This window comes from Pelophylax lessonae (genome assembly GCF_965119305.1).
Source record: "Pelophylax lessonae genome assembly, chromosome: 5".
Taxonomy (NCBI): Eukaryota; Metazoa; Chordata; class Amphibia; order Anura; family Ranidae; genus Pelophylax; species Pelophylax lessonae.
The window spans coordinates 441366023-441392146 of NC_138772.1; the positions used below are offsets into that span (position 1 = coordinate 441366023).

Here is a 26124-nt window from a genome sequence, read left to right on the forward strand (position 1 = left end):
CAAATAAAGCCGTTTCATTAAACACTGGAAACATTGGGGAAATTTCTCTAAATTAAAAAGAAGGGTCCCACAAGCTACAACACATAAATAATACCAACGATGTCCAAATATTATCTTTCTTGACCTATCGTACAGCTAGCACTCTTAGAGCTGTAAACTTGAAACTTGTAAGCGGTCTTGAAAATTTGTCTGTAAACAGTCTTGAATGTTTGAATGTTCATGCATATATAGTTGCAAGAAGCTTTTATAATATTCCACGTACAACGTTTTTTTTCTTCCTTCTTCCTTTTTGATGAGACAGTGGATCTCCAATGTTTGTATCTTAATATATATATAAAACCAAATACAAATTCATAGAAACAGGGGTTTAGTTTGCACACATTTGCAAATACATGCGTAAGCTGCAGAGCAACTACTCGGCACCTCAGTATTATCTGAAGTCCTGAAGTCCTAACGTTATACATTTTTGAGCGCCTCCATAGTAGAAGCACATGCAACATAATGGATAGATAGAGGGCGGGTGAGCCTGGAGGGAGCCCATTCCTCCTTAAAGGCACAGGGGTGCACTGGACACCCAGCATATAGCACAATGGCATCGAAGGTGTCCAGTGCGTCCCCTCACCAGCATTCCAACAGTACAAACAAATGACCACTGCCCCCACCTATAACTGGCCTGTGCAGCAAGGAGCAAATAGAGGGTCAACGATATCTCATACTTAATGAGTCACTGGGGAAGCTGGAAATCACTGTAGTAGTCGGAGCAACTACAGCAATAGCCACAATCATCAGATTCCTGCTCAAGTTCTATGCAAGCAGCTGCCCCACTGCACAGTGACCATTGGGGGTTGCTTGCCCAACACTGTCGCCATCATAGAGGGCCTTGTATTTATTTAATTGAATACAAGGTGTTTCATTAATGGTGGCAGTTCTGAGGAAGTGCCCTCCTCCCATCCCCCTGTATTTTGTGTACAGTAGAGCAGCTGCTGGAATAGAACAGGACCTGGAAGATAATAGCTATCAGTATAGTAGCTCTGACTACTACAGTGATTTCCAGCTCCTCCAGCAGCAGGAATGCAGGTATGGGATATGCATAATTTACACTGAGGCAAACTCGACCAATATAAGTATGTAATAAAGATACAAATAATTCTGGAGTCCTATATGAGCGCTGGTATATTTTTCTCTTTTTACATCATTATGACTTTTTATAACTTCTTATTAAATTAGCCTGGTTAATTTCTTGTACTGCAAAATGTTAAGCATAAATTGACAAAACAACCAATTTTATATATTTTTATTTTATGGTGCTATTGCGCGATACGACGTACCTGTACATCGTTTCGTTTAATAGCCACTAGATGGCGCCAACACATTGCCGGAGGCGCAATCACTCCGTGATTGGCTAGCAGGGATGTCAATTAATGGGCCACCTGCGATCATCTCCGGGGGAGGCAGAACGGCGATCTGCCTATGTAAACCAGGCAGATCGCCGTTCTGCAAGGGGACAAGATGGAGATCTTGTGTTCCTGATAATTATTATTATTATTATTTCAGGTACTTGTATAGCGCTGTCAATTTACGCAGCGCTTTACATATACATTGTACATTCACATCAGTCCCTGCCCTCAAGGAGCTTACAATCTAAGGTCCCTAACTCACATACATACACAGTAGGGCCAATTTTATTTTTACAGGATCCAATTAACCTACCAGCATGTCTTTGGAGTGATAAGCAGGAACCAGGATCTCTGTCTTTCCCCAATCAGTATAACCCCCCCCCCCCCCATCCACATTTAGTAAGCATCCCCTAGGAGCACACTTAACCCTTTGATCCCCCCCTGATGTTAACCCCTTCCCTGCCAGTGCATTTTGTGCAGTAACAGTGCTTTTTTTTCAGCACTGATCACTGTATTACTGTCACTGGTCCCCAAAAAGTGTTAAAAGTGTCTGCTAGGTGTCCGATTTGTCCACCGCAATGTTGTAGTCCTGCTAAAAATAATTGATCGCAGCCATTACTAGTAAAAAATAAATAAATAAAAATTCCATAAATATATGGCATCCTTTGTAGACGCTATAACGTTTGCACAAACCAATCAATATACGCTTATTGGGATTTTGTTTACCAAAAAAAATAAAGCAGAATACATATTGACCTAAATTGATGAAAGAAAATTTGATTTTTTAAATTTTTTTATTAGCTGTATTTTATAGCAGAAATTAAAAAAATATTGATGTTTTTTTTTTTTTATTGTCGCTAATTTTTTGCTTTATAGCGCAAAAAATTAAAACTGCAAATACCACCAAAAGAAAGCTCTATTTGTGGGGAAAAAAAGGACATCAATTTTGTTTAGGTACAGTGTCCCACGTTCACGCAATTATCAGTTAAAATAATGCATTTCCCAATTGCAAAAAATGGCCTGGTCATTAAGGGGGTAAAACCTTCAGGTCCAGAAGTGGTTAAGAAAATGTATAGGATGTAACACATGTAAATATGGGAAAGATTTAAAACTTGGTAATTCAGTTTCCAATTGAAAGCATACTTAGAGTAGTTTATAGTGTATATTTATCATAATTGCACTGGTTGGATGGTATTTTTACTCTGCTGCTTTTATGACAAGTGACATAAAATATGTGATGCATGAAAACAGACCGAGAAGTGTGCCAGTGACATGCAAAGCTTTCTAGGCACACAGCATGGAGACAATGCAGGAAAGTGCCCTGGGGTGTTTACTATGCACTGTGGCAACAAACCTTTGTATGAATGGAATTCTTGACAAGACAGATGGGAGTAAATAATGTTACAATGTGGAATAAGGAATGAGATGAGATCACAGCTCCAGCCTGGCCAGTCCATTGTAAACCTGGACAATGATCAGGGGTGCTGAATACTGAAACCTATTTAGGAGAAGCTCAGATCAGTTGGATCTAGCTGCTGGATGCACCACTCTACCTCACTTACAATGAACCATATATGCAGCCACAGGGATGACACTTTACAAACCCTCACCTCTTCTTTCTCTTCCAAAGGTAGGACCATAAAAAATGAAACTTACTGCTTCTTTACTACTATCGATTTCTATACATATAGCAGTAGATTTGTCAGCTTTTTAAATTGACTTTAAATTTTTTGTTTTTAATTTAAAAACCAGATTGGCAAATCTACAAAGGTTTTGCTTGTCACTAACATTTTTTTCAACCTTATAGTAAGCAAAGCCAAGCAAAATTGTTCATTAAAGTCTGCCATTGTTCTGAATAATAACTATGAAGCTAAGATACTAGACATAATAGTAAGCATAAATCCAAGCCATTAGGTGGGTTACATGGATGTGCTTGCTGGTCACAAGTCTCAATAACGTTAATGTACTTATTATAAAATGTACTTGATTGACACACACATAAACAATGTATATTTAAAAAGACCAAAGTGAAATTATAGAGTGTTATAGAGATTAATATGTAGTCAGAATCATTAGTCAAATATGAACTAATCTGCACAAATCATTTCTGATTGGATGTAGTTACCTCGTGAGGCCTCTAGGTGGTTATAAAAAACGTCTAGTGTGACTTTATAAGACCCATTCACAATTAAGCGGTTTTTTTTTTGGCTCATTTTCCTACGGACTACACTCAACATGCAGAATCTCATTCTTTCTCATTATAATCGCCAATAGTTATGGGTTATTTTTACTGCTGGTTTAGCTGCTATTTCTTCTCCCATCCAGCAATCAATTACAAATCATATTAGTCTAATGAACTCAGATGATTTCAAAAGGAAAATTTGTTGATAGCAAAGGTTGGTATACTACAGTCTACATTTATACTAAAGGCAAATAAACTGTTCGCTGTGCAACTTCCCTTGCATAGTGAATAGTCTATTTGCCTTTATTTAAATGTAAATGTGATGTAAATTCTCAATAAACCCATTTTCTATTGTTTTTATTATCTACTGTTAGCTGAATACAAAACTTTGGTCAACATATTACTGATGTGTTGAGTGCCAACACTGACTGCATTTAGTACCAATCAAAAATAGTTTATAGCACTTTTTTTCAAAGTAGTCAGTGGGCTTTATGTGCTCATATTTAGTATGAGTACTTTTGTTTGGTTTGAGATTTAGTTAATATTGTCAGAGTTCAGTGCCCAGTAACTCCACGACAGCCAGATAGCAAGAGATCTCCTATCTTTGTCTTCTATATTCAAAAGGGCCCTGTCATCGCATAGGCGTGAGCACAGGGTGTGCCGGGTGTACCTGGGCACACCCTAATCACCTAGGGCACATAGCATTATCGCTCTGTTTGCCAGTGAGGAGATGGGAAAGATCTCCCTCGGACCTGCTCTGCTCTATTTCTCTTTGCCAGCAGGGAGAGTAATGTATCGGGGCCATGTACATGTAGGCAAACACATGCATGTGTATTAAAACTTTGGGGTGCACACCCTAATGCAATAGGCTGCGCACACCTATGTGTCACCGTCTTAAAAATCACAGATAAAACCACAGAAAAATTAAGTATTTCAAATGCTTACTTGTAGTGTATTTCTTTTCCTAAAATGATTTTTCATTCCCTTGCAATGTGCCGTTGAACTTACTTGAAATATAAAACATTGTCCTTTCCTGGCTATTTCTATTGACTGCATACTATAGGTCTGCTCTAGTCATTTATCCTCACAGCTCCTGCCTTACTAGTCTATAAAAGTGAGAATACACCACCACCCCAGCGTTCCATCACAAAACTCGCAACAGGACAAGGGGGGGGGGGGGAATTATGTACTTTAGAGGAGTAGCATGGAATAAAAAAATACAGTAAGTATTAAAAAAGTTTGTAATATTCCCAGTACTCCTCATGACAGCATCCATAGGACATAACTAAGAATATTCTTTGATAGAGAAGAAACACATTAAAACACCATATACAGTACTACTTAAAGGGAGCTGACAGAACTGAGGACCTAAATTGACAAGAGGCACCAGAAATAGCGTCAAGTATGTAATGCTGAATAATATGTTGGCTGAACTCCAACATTTGCTTTCCAAATTACTTCTATGGATACTGACATAAGAAGCCCAGGAGGCCACCACTCGTTTAGTCAAGTGAGCTCTGATTTCCATGGGTGGAGGTAAGCCCTTGCAAGTGTAAGCATACTGAAACGTTTTTAGAATCCCGGAGAGGATGACTTGCCAAGAGGCTTCTGCTCCTTTCCTGGGTCCATCGGATAGTTTAATAGGTTGTCAAATGTCCAACTTTCTTCTGTTAGTTAAGGTATCCTGAAATCAAGAGCTATATGTTTAGCTTACTGAAATCCTCTAAATTTTGTTGGATATAATTTAGAAAGGCCGTATTCAAAACTGGATGTACTGCTTTCCAATTGAAATGGTATTCTGATGGTACCTTTGGCAGGGATTCTGGGGAGAATTGAAGGACAACCTTGTTGGGTAGGATCAAGCAAAAAGGCTCCTTAGATGACAGAGTTTGTGACTGAAGTTCTCTAAAATTAATAACTATAAGGAATTTCATGTGAGTTACTTGATAGGACAGGTTTCCATACCAACAATTAGGTCCCGGAAAGGAAATAGAGGCTTCAGTGGAGGTTAAGTCTTGATTGCTATTCAGATAATGTCTTGTACTAACAGCTGCTTGATACACTAAGATCATGCAAGCATTGACAAGGATAAAACATGCACCATAAGGCTCCTGTCAGATGCGGGAAGTGGGGGGGGGGCGACTTTTGCCTTCATACCTTCAACAAAGGAAAAAAAAAATCTCCACCAAACACAGTAGTATGTCCTATTCATAGAGGCTTTACAAACTTTGAGTGAGGTATTCACAACTACCAGTGGTAGAATTGAAGCTAGGAGTTTGTCCTCTCCAACAACTATGCAGTCAGGCCCAATATGCATGGGTTGAGGTGTTTCAAGTGTTCCCGTAGAAGGAGCTCTCACCGGCAATGTAAGTGGTATGGGGGAGCCAACATCATCTGGATCCGCAGCAGTTGCCATGGACTTTTCCGCTGATAGGGCAGAATGACAATTGTCCTCACTGTCTGTATTTTAAACAGAACTCTCAGGATAAAAGCTTTTGGTAGGAAAACAAAAGCTAGATAAAAGCCTGACCGAAATCTTGTCCTGGAGCCTGTGGGCACCTGAAGTGTGAAAAAGAAGAGGGGTGGGTAGGTATATGCAGGAAAATTCATTAGATATATCGTCATAGTGATCCATTTGTCAAAAACTATTCTTAGGGATAGTTTGTCCAAGAACCATTCCTTGTGGCCCAGGAATTCTCAGCTCAGCATGTCCACAAGAACATTGTTGTGCTAAACAGATAAGATGCTGTCAAACTAGGAGATGTTCCTCTGCTCCCTGAAAAATGTCAGCCATGATCCATAATAGCAGTAAACTCTTCGTGTCCCTTTGTTTGGCAATGTAAGAGACTGCCATTTTGCTGTCCATTAAAATTTTCACTTGCTTTTGTAGGAGGAGCTGAGAGAAAGCCTCCCACACTGCTTTCAGTTTCAGAATATTGGATTGGTGTGGCATTGGAGAAGTTTATCGACCTTCGCCTGTAACCCCAAGCAATGGGCCCCAAACCCTGGAGGCTGGCAATTGAAATAACAATGATTCAGTCTCTAGGATTAAGGGGTTTGTCAAGAAACAAGTTCTCCTGTGAGGTCCTCCACCTCAGATCCTGACAACACAAATCAAGGGCACCATGAGACTACTGGTATGGCTGCTGTACAAGATATCCACTGCATTACTTTGCAAGGAGGGAGAAAGAACCTTGCTTCTACTGTGTCATATACAACTCTTAGGCACCACATTCTCTGTAGCAGGATTAGCTGAGTCTTTTAATTGTTTATGACCCAACCAGTGCTAAGGTCTTCAGGAAAATCATTTTGTGGTTTCTTGAGTTCAATTCAGACTTTGCCAATAGAAGAATGTTTGCCACCATCTTCTACTCTGATTCTAAAGAATGGCCAGAGTTATTTGTCATGCCAAGTTTTGAAGAGCTCCATCCAATAAAGGAGGGGATCACATTACCCTGCATCAGCTGGAATACCCTATATATATATTTTTTATATTTGTTATCAGATTTCTCCCATTCTTCTTCTATTAGCTGTTTGATATCACTCATCAAAAATACTTCCACACTCTTAAGGAGCAAATCATCTTCCCTGAACTGAATAGCCTCTTTCACAGGCTCAGTAAATTTGGTCACTAAGGTAACTTAAACGTATGTGGTGATGATTCTCTAATTCTTCCACAGAGGATAGGTTTTGGTCATCCTAGTTGGATAGCCAAGACTGAGATTATTGAGACTCTGTAGGCTTGCTCCTCTTTGCACAAATGGGGTGATTGCACAAACATCTACATGCTTTTAAAGTCTTGATTTATCTAAGATTTTACTTTCTGTCATTTTGCTTCTTTATATCGTGTAGCTTCTTTAAAACATCTTGCACATATAATTTTTGCAGACAAAGACATAGCCCCACATGTCCAACAAATTTAATTTCCTAGACAATTACAGACTGGGCTATTTAAGTGTGAAGGAGTGTAGGCTTGGTACTGCTGTTGGCTCTGATAATACTCATAACTCTATGTTCTATGTTCTCTGCTGATGCATTATGTCGACTTTATTACATGGGTAATGTGTACTGTGACTTCTTAATATGTAGATATATAGTTGTATAGGAAATCTCAAATACTTCGCTAAATGATTACTATAGAGCTCTCAACATGAAGGTGTTAAATATACAAAATAACTAAACACAGGGTATCTGTACCAATAAAGATAAATAAAATGTGAAACTTCGTATCAAATGAAAACTGTAAAGTGGATATACACAATGCCCAAAAGTCCATTACACCAAAAGTGTTCAGCATCAATGTCTTTTAAAATCTTCCAAGTGTGCAAACAAAAGAGCACCTCAAAGTTGTGGATACCTTCCGCCCAATTTAGAAACTCACTCATTAAATAACGACTATTATAATAATAATAATGCTACGACTAAGGTTGTTGCCGAAACGTGTAAGCTTTTCTATTTGTCACGCTTTGTAACCAACCATTAAAATCGGTATATGGACTACAGAGTTGCCGGCTCAATACATTCATTTATTCCTCTGTACTGTGTAAGGACACACTGAGCCTGGGCACCTGAAAGAGGATATTGTAATTGGATTGGGTGTTCCTCATTGTGTGTGTTGTTTCTTCTCAAATTTACTATTAAATAACCATGCCCTTCTTTCACAATATCAGTATGTACTGCTTAAAGAGGAACCTCAGCCTTTCTCCTCCCCCATTTTTTTTCCCCCTGCTTAAATTTTACGGTCTTCTGCACAAAAAGGATACTAACCTGGCCAGTGGATCTGGCGTTGAGCTGCTGAGATCCTCCTCTCTGCAGCCACTGCATGGTTCCGGTGCCACCTTGTTGCCAGTGACCACTGCTGGCTTCTCCGGGAGCCGCTAGGCCCGCCTCCTTCTCCTTACTGAATGGGACAGAATGTCATGTATTCCAGGAGGCACTGCAGGCACTGCATTATTTGTCTAGGCCAGTTTCTGAAGTTGGGGGCAGGCGAGTCTTTCCAGCAAGAAAAAAACAGTATGTAAACAAACAAAAAAAACAAACCCGCTATCGGCTCTGCGAAGGGGTGGCAGGATGGAGAGGAGGAGAGTGCTGCAGGAGGATGAAGGTCTGCTTTAATAACAGATGGAAACTTTGTAATCAAATATTTCCTACTCATTTGGCTGCATCACAAGCTAATAGGAAACTTGCATAGAGTGTTATCGTAATAGCAAAGGCTTGCACTTACAAACATAGTAAAAAAAAAAACTGCTTTAGACTTAAGCAGCTGCATGGACACTCAATAATGGTGGAACTCCCTCACAAAGCAAGGTAAGCGGCCGGCTTCTGTAAAGTCTCACTGATCTGGATTCCTTGCATCTCATACATTTCTCTCCACACTAGCAGACACCGCCTGACTCTGCCACCAACACGTTTCGTCAAAGAAAACCTTCTCAATATACTTCCTCTTTTCTTTGTCGAACTGATTTTATCCCTGAAACAAAGCTGTAGAAGCAGTAAGTCACCATACGTCTGCTGATACGTCACCCAGAACAGAACTGATACCCACTTGCACAGGAATAAGGAATAGGAGAGCAGAAGAAAGGTGCAGAACGCATTGGCAGCAAGAGACTGGAATGTCAATGCTCTCTAAACTGAACAGCTGCACAACTTCAGTGGCTTTTGGGACTGCCACCACCACCCAGGCAGCTGCAGACGCCACATAGAAACCAGTCCACAAAGAAAAACAGACCTACCTTTTTGGTCACATCATAACTCAGGGATGTGCACACGCACATACACCGCTGCTTCGTTAACACTGAAACTGGAGCCTGGAAACTTGTATTAAGATGTGAAAAGATAGGTAAAGGAAAAATAAAGAGAAAAAAAAGGCAAAAGCGACAAAAGGGCAATTCATGTCACTAGCAATCCTGGCAGTTAGGGTTCCCCAATCAGACAGTTTTTACTAATCAACATGGGAGTCTTCCACCATGGAGAGAGTCAACTAGGGTGGAATGTGGTAAGGAGTTCCTAGAGTTAGGAGAGAAGAAGAATGCTGTACTATTGGTGTATTTTCACTAGTAAGGTTGATCCAATGGGGTTAAAGGGACAACGTTGACCTAAAGTATGCTATCATGTTGAGTGGAGGGAAAATTGACTAGTTTCTTAGCACAGTCTCCCTTTTTGCAGATCATAGCCCTCTCTTCTGGGTGTGTCTAATTATTCTCTGTGCTGGCGTAACTTCTTTGCCCCTCCCATCACTGCCCCATATGACCTTCTGAGTGATAGTTCTGAATCTGCTGGGGCTGCTGACATCTCATGTAAGATGTCAGCACACAGAAACAGTTTAATAGCTTTTGAATGTCTACACAAGTGGGGATTAAATGTTAAATAATATACATTAAATGTGTTATATGCACATATAATCTCATGAAAATATTTTTTGTTGACAAAAATGATCTGGTGACAGGGTCTCTTTAAGGCTTGAAAGTCTTTAGCAGTCTAAAATTGAAAAGTAAAAGTTTTATATGTGAACTATGATGTCATTGCCAGCAATGCAGATGCCTTGCAAACAGGAACATGACTCAAGCAGGAAAAGAGAGCCAAAGTTTCCTAAACGTATTAAGAGATGAAATAACTGTGGATGGCATCATGCCCCTGTGTGTAGAAAGGCCTCCTAGGCTTCAGTTTAACACAGCAGGCTTGACATAAAAGTATAAACCAATAGATATACACACACACTATCATTAAAACATTAAAACACATTTTTTGTTTAACTATATATATACATATATATATATATATATACTGTATATTATAATCATTATGAACAAAACACAGTAAAACACAAATATATCAAGGTAGTGATAATTAGGTGACAGGAAAGTAATATGGATTGCTCAATGAAAGATTAATAGTTAAGATCTGGCCTGCTGGCATCTGCACACTATGTGTTTAGTGTACACAGAAACAAATTATTATGCAAATTTTATTTCATTGTTGAGTTCTTACATGATACATTTAGTTATACTAACGGTACATCATTTTGTTAAACAGGATATGTCATATTTTAACATGGGTTCTGTTTATTCCTTTGCAGCATATATCCGACCAAGAAGAAGAGCAGTGGGTGGTCAGAAGTTCACATTTAATAGTGTAAGAACTTGTGAGTTTATTGATATATCATTTATGTAATAAAATTGTAAATACCTGTGCAGCCATGTTCAAGGTGTTAATCTCCGATACCAGGGAATATTGGTTGATATTAGTTAAAAGCGTCTGATTAGTTGAATTATTATGGTAATATTGATAGAAATCAAATTATTGATAGAATTTGTATTATGTACATTATATGGAACTATGCACAGCTTTATTACTGCATCATTGTTTTTAAATATTTTTCTGAGCTATGTCCAGTTATTATCCACCCCTTAGACTTCATGCACACTGGGCTCTTTTAAAAGTTTTTCTCCTGCCATGAGAAAAGCAGCTGCAAAAACACTCCCAAGCGGCATTTTTTTTTTTTTTTAACGTGTTTAGGCGTATTATTAATTTTATTAGCCAGAAAATTATTCTGCCCGATGAAATCAGAAAACGATCAATCGCTAAAAGTGCCTAGCATTAATTTGTGTTTAGATACGTCAAACGTTTTTTCACCAAATCGGCCCCTCTTAAACACACAAGTGAAGGTTTTTTTTAATTCCTCTAAACTCCCCTGCACATCTATAGTGTGCTTGGACACACAGGTTAACATGGAAGGGAGTTTAGAGGCAGAGAAAAAAAAGCTCTGATGTGTAAGTCTGTAAATCTGATGTGCTAAGATGTGCATGAGGCCTTAACCTCTTCATGCCACGCCTCCCAGCTCTGTAAAAGGTTTAAGATGCCGGAAGGCAGGGTGTGGCTTAAGGTCATGTGACCGCTGTGATTGGCTTTCACATGATCTGAAAACTCCTAATTGCTGCAGGCTTTCAGTTAGACGCCAGTCACTGTGCCGGGATCATGCAGGACGCACGTTCTCGGCACAGTGCTATTGATCGCAATTCATGCATATATGCGGCCTCTCGGCGCTAAGGCCCAGGCACCGAGAGGCCACATATTTGTCCGCGGCCGGCGCCAAGGGGTTAAGGTTATTCTAAATCTAAAACACTTTTTACCTTAATTCATTCCCTGCATTAAGTTAAAAATGTTTTACAACAAGTTGTGCTACTCCACCTCCCTAAGACCCTGTTCACACAGGACGATTGGCTCCATGCCTCCATGCAGGAACTGACAGGGTAAGTTCTCGGACCCACATCAGCATGTAATTTAAGGACACAGAGGCTGTGTCCATTCAGCCAAGTGTATCAATAGACTAAAATTGTAAGCAGGCATGGGGACGCATGCAGCACTTGTACATCCCTGTGCTTGTAAAAGATGGACCTGCACATGGCGTGGAGATAATCACCCCATGTGAATGGGGCCTTAATACTTACCTCAACTGATCTAGTGCTGTGCATAGCTGTATCTCTTCTCTCCCTCTACTCTCAGGGACTGAGGCAGCAGCAGGAACTATTGGCTCCTTTTGTTGTCAAACCACATGTTCCCATAGTAAGCCTTTTGCTATTAGGGCAGACTGAGAAGAGGAGGAACGAACAGCGCTGGCAAGGGACCCCAGGAGAAGAGTTTCAGGGCAGTTCTATGAAATACCATTGCACAGTAGGTAAGTATAAGATGTTTATTATTTTAATTTAAAAAAAAAAATGCCTTTAGAAATGCTTTAAAGTAGTTGTGAACAAATTACTTCCAAGACACATATTGGCAATGTTCATAATATGTAGGAACCATATTAGGATTTATTGCCCTCAATTAATTTCTGTTTTTATAGTCACATGACCCCACTGTAATCCTACATGTCCTCTTCCAGATAGCGGGGAGCTTATTACATCACACAGACAGGGAAGTACGGTACATTCGCCATCTCTGTACAATGTGCACTAGAGAGCTATGCCTTTTGCACTTCATGCTACGAGGTAGGGGCACGACAGCTGAACAGGCTACAGAAGATAAAGGCATGCCGAGCTTATGCACAGCATCCTGTACCTTCGAACCACAAGCCCAAGACACAAACTGGCCACACAAACATAGATATGCTTCTGTGCTTTGTGTGCTCAATTTGGTGCAAAGTAGAAGGGGGACTGGCCGGATCAACTTGATGTTTCTGGTGGATGGAGTCCATGAACATACTGAAGACTACTGTTTGTAGCACACACATGTTAAAACACACACGCATAGTTTGGAAAAATGTAACTTACAAGCACAGGCAGATGGCACAGGGTGTTATCAGTTCATAAGATTTCTGACATGATTAACAGGTATTTTTGTCTTTCATTTTTCGAACAGATTTAACAAAACATTTTCAATGTTATATTTAGGGAGCAATAAGAGAAGTCAATTGTCATGATGTACACACACTTTAAACGCAAACATGTTGATTTGCTCAGTGAAATACCCTAATTTAGACAAGACAACTTATGTCTTAGGTTTAGTAGTAATTCAGCTTATTGTAGAATAGTTATGTTATTGTATGCATGTTTAGCTGGTTTTCTATCATACAGGTGACAGCTAGTCCTGGAGCCACAAATCACTGGACACAAAAATATTTGCCACAACCGCCTGATCTATTTCAAGTCCTTCGCAGTAGAGATGAAGTGTGGAAACTTCCTCCGCCACAACCATGCCGCCCTCGCCGATGTAACCGACAAAGTAAGGCTGCATATACTATTATAGAAACCATAAATTTTGTGTATTAATTGGGTTGTAGGTATATTCCAGAATCACAACGATTTTGTTCTTGATTAAATTAAATTAGGTGTGAGATTATTATTATTATTATTAGAGTAATATTACTACAGCATTTATAAATTGGTAACAGTTTATGCAGTGATTTAAAAAAATAGAGGGAGACATTACAAATACAAAAGCCTGCTGGCTAGAGTGTACAATCTAAAAGCCGCTCCTGACTTGTTTAATAGGTGAAAGTCCTGAAACTGTCATCCTTTTCGAAACCAAGAACTGCCAATGATTACTATGGACAGTTGGCAAGCATAAACACAGTAGATAACAGCCATTTGCCTGCCAGAACAAACATTTAGACTTTGAATTCTCTAGGAATTAGCAAGACCCCATGACATGTACTGTATGTTGTAAAAGCTTTATTTTGTAAATAATATTACATATAGATTGTATTTAACCCTGTAACAGAGCATTGTGGGTTGTCTATAAAGAGAGCACAACAGAAGCTGTTTGCCTTCAGACCCTCTCCCTCTAAATGAAACTTCATAGGGCAACATCAAAACAGAAACGTCTTGGGTGGGGGCGTGTTAGTACCTTCTCAGGCTCTTTCAATTTTGTGTACTGTATGTTGAATTATTCATATTTACCAAAAATAATTATTAAAAAAAAAAGCATATAATCAATATTCCCTGTAAAATAACACAAGCACCTGTTCTGCTTTGTACTTTACAATAGGCACTGAAGACATGAAAACACCAATGTTTGCCACAAATCATCAGAACATGCAACACCAAAATGTAAGTCTTTCTTGACAAAGTACATGTCATTTATATATTGATTTAAAGCGCAAAGGTACTTTTGGGATTTAGGTATAACTAGTACAGATAGTACAGCTATGATATATCACTAGTGGAAATAAAGTAAAACAACTCTGCTGTATGTATACTCTTCCCATAGTCATTCATGGCTATCCAACTGAATAGTACAATAGGTCTTGCCCAGTGTCACAATAAACCCCACCCACTTATGTCACACTCTTGGACAAGATTTTAGAAAATCTCAATTGGAGGTACACTACGGGCAAGGACAAAAATGGAAAAGTTGGAATGAGCACTTGCCCACATATCCATAGCATATTGGTGGGCAAGGCTCCTAGAGTCTATGTCGAATATTTAAAGGATGACAGTAAAGCAGAAAGTGAGCAGAAAAAAAGAACACAAAAGACTTGTACAGCAAACATTACAGTATCTCACAAAAGTGAGTACACCCCTCACATTTTGTCAACATTTTATTATCTTGCTACAATGTAAAGTAGTGCGTGTACAGCTTGTATAACAGTATTAATTTCCTGTCTCCTCAAAATAACTCAACACACAGCCATCAATGTCTAAACTGCTGGCAACAAAAGTGAGTACACCCCTACGTGAAAATGTCCAAATTGGGCCCAATTAGGCATTTTCCCTCCCTGGTGTCATGTGACTCATTAGTGTTACTAGGTCTCAGGTGTGAATGGGGAGCAGGTGTGTTAAATGTGGTGTTCTCGCTCTCACTCTCTCATACTGGTCACTGGAAGTTCAACATGGCATCTCATGGCAAAGAACTCTCTGAGGATCTGAAAAAAGAATTGTTGCTCTACATAAAGATGGCCTAAGCTATAAGAAGATTGCCAAGATCCTGAAACTGATTTGCAGTACAGTGGCCAAGACCATCAAGCAGTTTAACAGGACAGGTTCCAATCAGAACAGGCCTTGCAATGGTTGACCAAAGAAGTTGAGTGCACATGCATAGCGTGATATCAAGAAGTTGTCTTTAGGAAATAGACGTATGAGTGCTGCCAGCATTGCTGCAGAGGTTGAAGGGGTGGGGGGACAGCCTGTCAGTGCTCAGACCAAACGCCACACACTGAATCAAATTGGTCTGTATGGCTGTCTTCCCAGAAGGAAGCCTCTTCTAAAGATGATGCACAAGTAAGCCTGCTGTTAGCTAAAGACAAGCAGACTAAGGACATGGATTACTGGAACCATGTCCTGTGGTCTGATGAAACCAAGATAAGATTTGGTTCAGATGGTATCAAGCGTGTGTGGCAGCAGCCAGGTGAGAAGTACAAAGAAAAGTGTCTTGCCTACAGTCAAGCATGGTGGTGGCAGTGTCATGATCTGGGGCTGCATGAGTGCTGCCGACACTGGGGAGCTACAGTTCATTGAGGGAACCATGAATACCAACATGTACTGTGACATACTGAAGCAGAGCATGATCCTCTCCCTTCAGAGACTGGGCCGCAGGGCAGTAATCCAATATGATAACGACCCCAAACACACCTCCAAGATGACCACTGTCTTGCTAAAGAAGCTGAGGGTAAAGGTGATGGACTGGCCAGGCATGTCTCCAGACCTAAACCCTATTGAGCATCTGTGGGGCATCCTCAAACAGATGGTGGAGGAGCGCAAGGTCTCTATCATCTGCCAGCTCCACGATGTTGTCATGGAAGAGTGGAAGATGACTCCAGTGGCAACCTGTCAAGCCAAGAGAGTTAAGGCAGTGCTGGAAAATAATGGTGGCCACACAAAATATTGATACTTTGGGTCCAGTTTGGACGTTTCCACTTAGGGGTGTACTCACTTTTGTTGCCAGCAGTTGAGACATTAAGGGCTGTGTGTTGAGTTATTTTGAGGTGACAGTAAATTTACACTGTTATGCAAGCTGTACACTCACTACTTTACATTGTGGTAAAGTGTAATTTCTTCAGTGTTGTCACATGAAAAGAGATAATAAAATATTTACAAAAATGTGAGGGGTGTACTCACTTTTGTGAGATATTGTACAGGTGATTACTAAGCAATAAAGCACAAACATTTAAAGGTAGATTTCACCTTTAGGTAGTCATAGTTAAAACGCTTTATTCCATAAAGAGTCCTTGTTCTTAAAGTGGAAATATAATGGCTTTTGGTCATTTTTTTAAACTGTTGTTGTTTATGTTTTTTTCACTATCTAAATACAATTTTTGTTTTACAAGCAAAAATGTAACACATGATAGAAGATTCATAAAACTATAGTCTATCTTAAAAAAAAATAAATAAAAAAAATTTGCCTTTTATACCACTTTCTCTGAGAAGCTTTGGACTGAACTAAGTCTGTTAAGGGATGAGTAACTACTGATAAGTAATTCACTGCTGTGTATACATTTCAGCTTATCAGCTTAAGTTTTCAGGTCTACGAACAATAGTATTTACAGTGAAGTAAGAGCCAAGACAATTTTAAAAGAAGCCTTAGGCCCCTTTCACACATGCTGTCCCTTTGTCCGTTTTTCATCCATCCGTTGACGGATGAAAAACGGACATCAATGTATCTCTATGTAAAACGGATGACAACGGATGATCATCAGTTAACATCCGTTTTCATCCGCTTCCGTCAATGTCCGTTTTTTTGAACGGATGAATGCCCTATTTTTCATCTGTCAAAAAAACGGATCGGACGAAAAACGGATGACAACCGATGAAAAACGGATGACAACGGATGAAAAACAGATAACAACTGACGAAAAAACGGATGAAAAATGGATAGAAAACTGATACATTTTGACGTGACTGAACTGATGAACTGAACGGACCGTATGTGTGAAGGGGGCCTAAAGCTATGACTGCTGGCTCAAAAGTAAAATGTTCAATGCTAATATACAGTGTAATATTTGATATTTACTCATCATCACAAAATTGTATGTTTTGAAGCAAAAAAGACTGTACCTAAAAAAGGAACCAAAGGAATACCTATTCCTCTTCTTGTCCATGTCGCAAACACAATATCTCTGGAGAAGTTTCTTCCACGACACACACTTTTTAGCAGTGTCAATCTTCTCCTCTGCAATGCTCAGTGGTTCCTCCTGATGACCGCCATGTCAATACTGTATTCTGTAATGACTTGGAGGCAGAAGAACCACTAAGCGCTGCTGAGGACACCTTTGATCTTTTTAAGTAACAGAGTTGCTTTAAAGTGACAGTAAGCTATAGCCTCATTCTCCAAAAATAATCCATACACTTCCATTACTTAATGACCCTGTAATATATTTTTCATGAAGTTTCTTACTATGTTTTTCTGCCTCCTTGTAATTTCCTCCGTGAGCTCCTGAACCTCTCCTTTTTTCCCTCACCTCCATGTGTTCAGTTAGTTGCGGACATGTTCACTGCTCTAAGCACACTACAAATTCTATAGTTTATAATTCATCTCTGGAGCAGTGGCCACGTTCTCAGCTACAGTGGTGCCATGAAGAACGATTATTGCCACCCTACAGGAAGTCGGATCACAGCAAAAAAAAAAAAAGATTTTGGAGATTTGGAGCAGGCTGAGATTACTAGAAGATACTTTTTGACTTAAGAGTTAAGAATACATACTTGAATAGGGTTTTTTTTTTTTTTTTGTTAATTTAAACCAAATTTGCATTAATTAATAAAAATAAAAAGAAATGATGTACAAGACCAATGTCCATTCCCTTTTAAAGCTAATGCTTTGTTTATTAACCCATAGCAACCAATACAACGCCATTTCATGCAGATGTGACTTCATAGAGAATTCTGATCAGTTACTATGGATTACTGCACTTAAGAATAAATGCCCATTCTTAAATAATGCTGATAATCTTACTGTAGCACTGCATTTAACTGTTATTACTGGAAACCACTTTGCTAAAGTTGTTATTGTTTAAAGTGGAACAGTAGCATCCACCTGCTGTCTCTAATGAAGCTGCAAGCCAATATATTTGAATGGATAATTATGCCCCAGCTGCAGGTTATGGACTGAAATGACCGTAAATTGTATGTAACTCATAATAGCTATTATTGTCTTCACAGGAGAGACTGTTAAGAGAAATGCAAATCATAAAAAAACTGTAATATCAGTTAAAACATCCAGCCTGCTTTAAAGAATAGTGTTGCACATTATCACAAAAATATAAAGGTTAAAATGAAGATAGCATAAAAGGTGCAAAAATGCGCAATAACATATTTTATATTATTGTTATTATTTGTTTGTTTTGCCAAAAAAGTTAAAATGAACCCTCAGTCATATTGAAATGAAAAAAAAATGACGTTTGCAGACAAAAGTGACTTTGTCATAATGATTGGGCTTCTGTGTGCCAACCTCCCAAAGTTCTCTTGGGAATTACTGAGATTTATTATTATGCAAATGCTAACATTTTTGAAATAGCACTTCTACTTATTGAATGGATTTATGAATTCCAAACAAATAAACAAGCAATTAAATATATTTTTAGTATATGCGTTTCTAAAATGGAGAACATTTTTATATAAAAATGCATAACAATGTGTAAGGTAATTTTTTACTACTAAAAATATTTATGTTAAAATTTTTTGATTTTGACATCCTAGAAAAAGGTTTGGAAGTCAGCTGTACAGTATACATTACACAAAATCTATAAATATGCTAAAGCAGCTTATTATCATAAAAATTATGCTTTTGTGTGTTTTATGAAATTTCAATTTTTGATTTACATTTTCTCATGTAGAAATCTCTTTCCTCGTCACCAATAGCCCAAAGTGTGAACAAGCAGATTAGCAGAATTTTGCCAGTAGACGACGTCACTCCTGCCACTGAAGGGTAAGTCCCCTCCTCCACTCTGCAGCTTTTAGCCAGCAGCTGCCTCTTGTGTGACAATAGCTGTAGTGTGCAATTGAAGTGGGTCAGGTCCCTAATGTCCTCTGAACCTAAAAGAATAACAGGTGGCCTGGGTTAGGGGTCAGCTATTCAGCATAAAACTCTGGCAACTACCAATGATCTCATTAGAAACTTCGTGCAGCTGAATCTTATTCTTACCTTATAGATAATATTTTTATTTAATGAAAACATGTGCATAATCAAAAAAATTGCACTTTTTTTATTGAATGTCAGTTTTGTGAGCTTGAATACTTGAATAATGCTCGATATGTTAAAAACATACAAAAACAAAATAAAAATTCAGTTGATTGGGACATTCAATATTTTGATGGATCTCGATTAGCTTTCTAAGTTTAAATCAGCTCTTTTGTAAGCCAATCATTAGCGGAGTTGGTCTAATATTTTTTCTGATATATATATATTGTGTATCAGCACCTTTATTCATAGAACGAAGGGAATTGTACAATAACTGCTTAGAAGTAGTCAGAATTAGTTTTACTGATCATATATTCCTAAGCTGAAATTTGATTGGCTGATGTGGGTTACTGTACTTTACAATGGTGACCATTGTTTTGGTGGCCCTGGTGACTATGAGGGATTTCCCCCACTTTGGATTTCCCCTTACTTCCTGCTGTGGTTTTGGGACAGGAAGTGAAGGATATCTCCCTGAAGGGACACAGATTGTAAATAAAACTTGACAGGGGTATAACCTTCCCTTATGCTGGCCATACACTATACGAAAAAATCGGCCGAAATTCAGTCATTTGAACAGTTCTTTCATTTTTCGGCCAGTTGATGGGCATGAGTCAGTAATCAGTTGTGACTTTTTTGAGCTGAAAAAACGAAGGACAAGTTTGGGAATTTTCTGCCGAACTAACGATAAATTGAAAGGTTAATGTGTTTCTCATCCAAACGGTTTGCACTAGGTATATGTGACAAAACAAACAAAATACGGATTCATTTATGTCCATTGAATGATTTATCGGTCATTACATGATGGCTCGATCATTTGCTCTCATGGCGGAGTGTTCGTTTTTCGAAAATGAGTTTGAACGATTTTTCGTATAGTATATGGCCAGCATTACTCTATTTAAAATGAAAAAGTTCTACTTTGCAGTTACTATACATTTTTGTAAAAATCATTTGACCTGATTGTCACTACTGGGTTAATTTGTCTCAGAGGAGATTGGGGGAAGGATGTGGGAAGTTGTCCCAGCTGCGTACCGCTTTCCTGGGCTCCCCGGAGGAACGAGAGACCACCACAGCATTGGGGGGTTGGGTTTAGCACTGTAATAGTGATCACAAAAACAAGACCAATATCATGGCTGCTTGTAAGAACCACTTGCTGATGTGACGTTCACTTTATATTCAATATTAAGTGAATATTTAATCACTTGCTAAATATTCAGCAAGTGGTTAAAGCAAACCTGTTGTTATGTTCACAAAATAGTAAGAGAACCACTCTCTAAAAGAAGAAAGTGTATTCTTGACTTTTCCATTGGGCAGTGTGTACAATCTTTGTTCCCCTTAAGAAGTAATCTTTGTTATCTGATGTATCTGGGAGTGTTGGTAAGCCTGTTCCCTACTGGGGGCTGTGGTTTCTTATATCTGCTGCTACATAGTTACATAGTAATTGAGATTGAAAAAAGACAACAGTCCATCCAGTTCAATCTGTGTGGTGTGTGTCAATGTATTCATTTCCCATAGCCCTGAATGTTTTGTTCTTGGAGATGTATGTCCAAGAGTCTTTTAAAAGTGGCCATACTCCCCGTACTTACCACCAATTGTGGAAGAGAGTTCCACAATCTTATAGCTCTTACTGTAAAATACCCCTTAAGTTGCCTAAGGTTAAATCGCTTCTCCTTTAATCACATTATATGGCTTCCTCTCCTCTTACACTCCTTGCGACTGAATAGTCATTAGACAGCACAAATCCCTACCAAGATGCACAGAGCCAATCAGAGTGACCCTGTGCCTATGATCAGTGTGATGGCCCTTTCCAGACCATTAACTCCTTCATTCTCCCACTGTATGTGACTTACATTAATTCTTTCACTTCCTCCCTCTGTGTTTGACCTGTATGTGTCTACTTTACATTTTGGGGCTGTTTGTACTGTGCTAGAATTTCTATTTGATATGTTTTAAAACAGAATTTTAGGGAAACTGTTTTGTTCTAACTTTTGGTCTTTTTTCTTTTTATAGTTAAAAAAATACAAGAACCCAGTGGTTATGAAACACCTCAAAAAGAAAGCTCTATCTATCTAAAAAATATAGAGATATATAAAGATACAAAAATTAATTTGGGTATATTGTTGCATAACCAAGTACTTGTCAGTCAAACTGTCACAGCACTGAAAACTAAACAATTTCTGGTGATGAGAGAGTATATGTAGGCTAATACTCAAGTAAAGAAATACATATTTATTTTCATTACAATTATATGAATAATGCATTATAACTGGGCTTTACACAATTCTTCATGTATAGTTAGACAGTTACCTACATAGCAGAGATCAAAACTTGGCACTTTAGCCCAATCGCCTAACAAAAGAAAAAAATCTAGCAGACAAGATTAGGAAAACAATGGCAGATGGAGCTGAAAACAAAAGCATTAGAAATGGGACCTTTGTGTAGTGCAGCCATCAATGATGTAGATCTGTGTTTACCCATTTAAGTGAAGTTAGCGAATGCAGTAGGAAGTGATTTGGCCACTCATTGCTCCTCTCTTTTCTGTTGCAGGTGCAATAATCACAGGCTTGTTCACACTGAAGAGGACGTTTGCTTTGAAAATGAAGCCATATTATTACTGACTGCAAGCTGCACACCAAAAAAATCCCCCAGCCTACTGCAGAAAATGGGTCTGAAACTCAAGAAGACTACAGAATATATTGGTGCTTCAAACTGTGCCTTTGAGGAAGAATAAACAAAGCACTATGATAAGTACTGTATTCATTCAGACCAATGCTTGACTGTGATCAAATGATTTACTATTTATTTTCCTACTGATGCACTCAGGTAACTCACAGTCCGCAGAAGAAATGTGCCCAGCCTACAGTTTTTGACCAAATGTTTGGACTATGCATATTGTGCAGCTTGTGGCTTTGCCCACTTAGGAACTACAGAACCACTATATATTGCTATCCTATGCTTTGGGATTGTGTGTGACTGGTGAAGACAAAGTTAGCACAACTCTATGTGGGCACTAAAGGGTGTTGTTTTTTTTAGACCTTCAGGTGGGTAAAATTAAATTATAGGATGTGGTCCACAACAGAGGAACAGTCACAGGTTGTGAAACCCAATTACATAAGGACTATGTAGTATTAGAAGAAACTGACCATAATTTGGTGCCACTAATCCACACTACTTTTTCATGATGAGTTCTGCTATGCTTTAAAGGGAACTATACAGGTAGTAAGCACATTTGCCGTTCTGCATTGGCATGGTTTTGCTGCATTCACTCTTCTTAATTAGCAAATGATAACAGCCACGTGGAGAGTAAATTGTTTTTAGTGAATCTAATCCAGGAATCGCCAAACGTTGGCCCTCCAGCTGTTGCGAAACGACACGTCCCATGTGGCAATGTAAAACTCTGACATTTACAGACATGACTAGGCATGATGGGAATTGTAGTTCCTGAACAACTGGGCGGCCATAGTTTGGAATCCCCCTTATCTAATCCAACTGAGAGTTAAAGTGCTCACAGACTACATGACAGTCTTCTGATCCATCTCATGTCTGGGGATAGTGCATGAAAGCCTTAAAAGAGTATCCTAGAGGAACAAAGCGATTGGGCAGATTAGGAAATCTTGTCCAAATGCTATTGTTTTTCATGGCAATAGAACTATGGGAGTGCAGCTTCCCTGCCTGCTCCATTTCCCTAAAAAAGAGCACTCATAGGTCTTGATTTCCCTGCCTATGGGACGGAGTATCTCAGAAGACATTGTACACGCATACCCAAGCGTTATAATGTCTAGTCATTAGTAGAGTTTGCTCACACCAGAGGGCATACTTTAACACGTATGTTCGATTCCATCCATTGACTTTTTTAAATACTCCATTTAGATGATTTGGAGGGCAAAACGAGGGGCTCATTTATAAGACAGCGCAGAAATTGCTATTTATTCTCCATTACACTCTGCAGTACACACCACAGTCTCCATATTATGCTTAATTCATAAAATACAAACTTAGCTCTGATGTCCTCCAGAGCTCTCTGAGCAGTGTTAAGTGACTGAAGGATAGTCAATAGACTAGGCTATCTCCCTGTTTTTGTTTTTTTGTTTAACTTCACATAGTTTTTTAAATGTGACAATTTTATTTATCTTTATTTACCATTTTTTCTTTTTTTTTTTTTAAAAAAAGCTATACGGCTGCTTTTTTAATGAACCCCAAAACCAGCCTCTTTTTCTTAAGCTGAGATGAACAGGCTCCATTAAAAAGAACAGTTTCTATCATGATCATGTATTTTACCTGTACTGAAGAATGCAGGAAAATAAATAATAACATATCTTGTGTTAAGGAGAGCTTAAAGTGAGACGGCTAAAGGGCTAAGCACACCAACATTTAGCGGTTTGAAGGAAGCAAAGCACATGTAATAAGCAAACATGGCTGCCATTCATGTATATATATATATATATATATATATATATATATAGTTATAAATTCTGTATAGAAACACATTTTTCTTTAAAACATTAAAGTACATTTAGCCAGTGATCACTTTCAAATGAATGTCTACAAACATCAAAAAGACTATAGCTTCCCCTTAAGGTCGCTATAGTTATGAGATGATCAAGTTGTTTTGGCCAAACTAAATGAAGATCCACATTTCTATGAGTAGTGCCAAAGAGTTTCGGACGGTTTAAGCTGACTAATCTCAGGGGAATACATATCTGACTGTCAGCTAAAATCTGTTCATGTAGATGTGTTTACATTTTTTCCAGGGCTGCTGATGACATTCAACTGGATCCTCTAAGAGCCAAACCCCCTTTCCCAATTAACAATGATGCAAGTAATAAAAAATGTCTAGCTCTACCACACAATCAGGCCTATTTAAAGAAAATAGCAAAATGAAAGGAACTGTGACCCATTGCAACCAACTTTGTGGATTTAACAAACCTGATTGGTTGCTATGAATCACTTTAATTATTTATTTGTACTGACTTTTTGCATAAGGCTGTTTTGAACGATGTGTACATGACTATACTATCTGCTGTCTATCTCTTTCCCTAGCCCATATTTTGATACAAACTTGATGGGAGGCAGAAGAGAACAGAGCCATCTGCACATGTCTAAAATTAGGGTGCAGTTGAGCTTTGAGTTCCAGAAGGTAATTTACTAAAGTGTGATGTAAAGCCAACCTATGTTCACCTCAAAAAACCTTCATACCTCTGTACATAAGTGGATGTTCAGAGTGAATACCAACTCACTTCATTGCGCTTCAGACTTTGGTAAATCAGATCTTTACAATTTGTTTTTGGGGTTGTGAGATTATGTGACAGAATGGAGCAGTCTTCATTCAGAACTTTTCTGATCTAAAGAAATAGTCAGAAAAATGTTTAATTTGTAGCTAAAGCCGTACTCCAAGCAGATTTAAAAAAAAAACACTCACTCATTCAGGTGTCTTTTCATTCAAAACTTATTACATATATTGTAAATGAAACTAGTGCAAGCTTATGGCTTTGACTTGGTATCATACTCTTGCAATCCCCTAAGCCTAGTACACATGGGCCGAATATTGGTCAGCATGGTCCGGTTCAATAGAAACCAGCGAACGTTCGGCCTGTGTGTAATGCAGTCGGTCCGACAGAAGTTGGCTGTTCGGCCGGCTTATGTCGAAGGAGCGTAACCAAAAACGTTCTGCCATTTGGCTCTCAATCAGAGCTCCAAGCCAATGGCTGAGAGTACTGATCTGTGTGTTCTGGTGGGGGGGGGGGGGGGGCACAGTCAGAACAAAATAGAGTAGCAGGGGAGGTCGCTGTACTAATGTTAGATAATTAGTACAGCAGCTCCCTCTGAGCAGAACACAATAAAACAGTTGGGGGGGTCGCTTTCCTATATTGGATAGTTAGTACAGTTGCTCCTCCTGAACAACAGGGGAGATCACTGTAATAACGTTGGATAGTTAGTACAGGGGCTCTTCCTGAGCAAAACCTAATAGAACAGCAGGGGAGGTCGCTGTACTAACTATCCAATATTAGTACAGTGGCTCCTCTTCAGCAGAAGACAATAGAACAGCAGGGGAGATCGCTGTACTAACGTTGGATAGTTAGCACAGCAGCTCCTCCTGCGCTATCGGTTTTTCTTTCGTTCAGCGCCACTGGGTTGAACGAAAAAATAAACTACTAGCGTGTACTAGGCTTTAGACAGCTAGGCTCAGACTGGAAGAGGGGGGAAGCAGCACAAAGAGTCAATCAGTGCTCGTGTGCTACTAGGAACATGCTGATAGGAGGAGAAAGTAGAGTAACAGAGAAATTAGCTCAGGTTGCAGCTTTTCCTTCAGTGTCCAATTACAGGGTTGCAATAGAGACAAAGCCAATTAATATTCCTTAAAGCAGTATTAAACCCAAAAGGCAAGATTCATTATATTGCAGCTTACCAATTCTTAGATGTTATGGCTGCATTAGCTTTCATTATTTTATTCTCATCTGGTAAAAGAGCTCTAATAGATGAATTTCATCTAGGAATATAGCTGTTTGCCTGGACCAGAGTTTCTCAACCAGGGTTCCTCCAGAGGTTGTTAGGGGTACCTTGTGCAATGACCAATTTCTGCCTCTCGGATAAGTTCCCACTGACACCATTCATCTTTTTAGCTATGTGTATGAGGGTAATTCTTCCCAATGACCACAAGTGTAAGAAGCATTCTTCCCACTGACCATCACACTAATGTATCATGAGTTGTAGATATAGTCATTTTTAGTAGGGGTTCCCTGAAACCTGAAAGTTATTTCCAGGATTCCTTTGTGTTGAAAAGGTTGAGAAAGGCTGGCCTGGACGTTGGCTTTAACAAACGTGCGAAAACTGGCACATACACCCCACTATTGACAAGCTCAGAAAACACTGCCCTAGTCACTGGCCTTTATCATTGTGTTTATATGAATTGCATCCAATATTGGTGCACTCCCTTTCCACAAC

At 39.0% G+C, this 26124-nt stretch overlaps 1 protein-coding gene across 1 annotated transcript; it reads left to right on the forward strand.

The window, feature by feature from the left end:
- Positions 1–2936: 2936 nt before the first annotated feature.
- Positions 2937–21913, forward strand: LOC309556386 (vexin-like; the record flags this gene model as incomplete). Its single annotated transcript, XM_082258849.1, has 6 exons — positions 2937–3027; positions 10655–10710; positions 13149–13296; positions 14062–14123; positions 18842–18933; positions 21730–21913. 6 exons carry the CDS (start codon positions 2937–2939, stop codon positions 21911–21913), a joined length of 633 nt encoding a protein of 210 aa, XP_082114975.1.
- Between the last annotated feature and the right edge of the window lie 4211 nt (positions 21914–26124).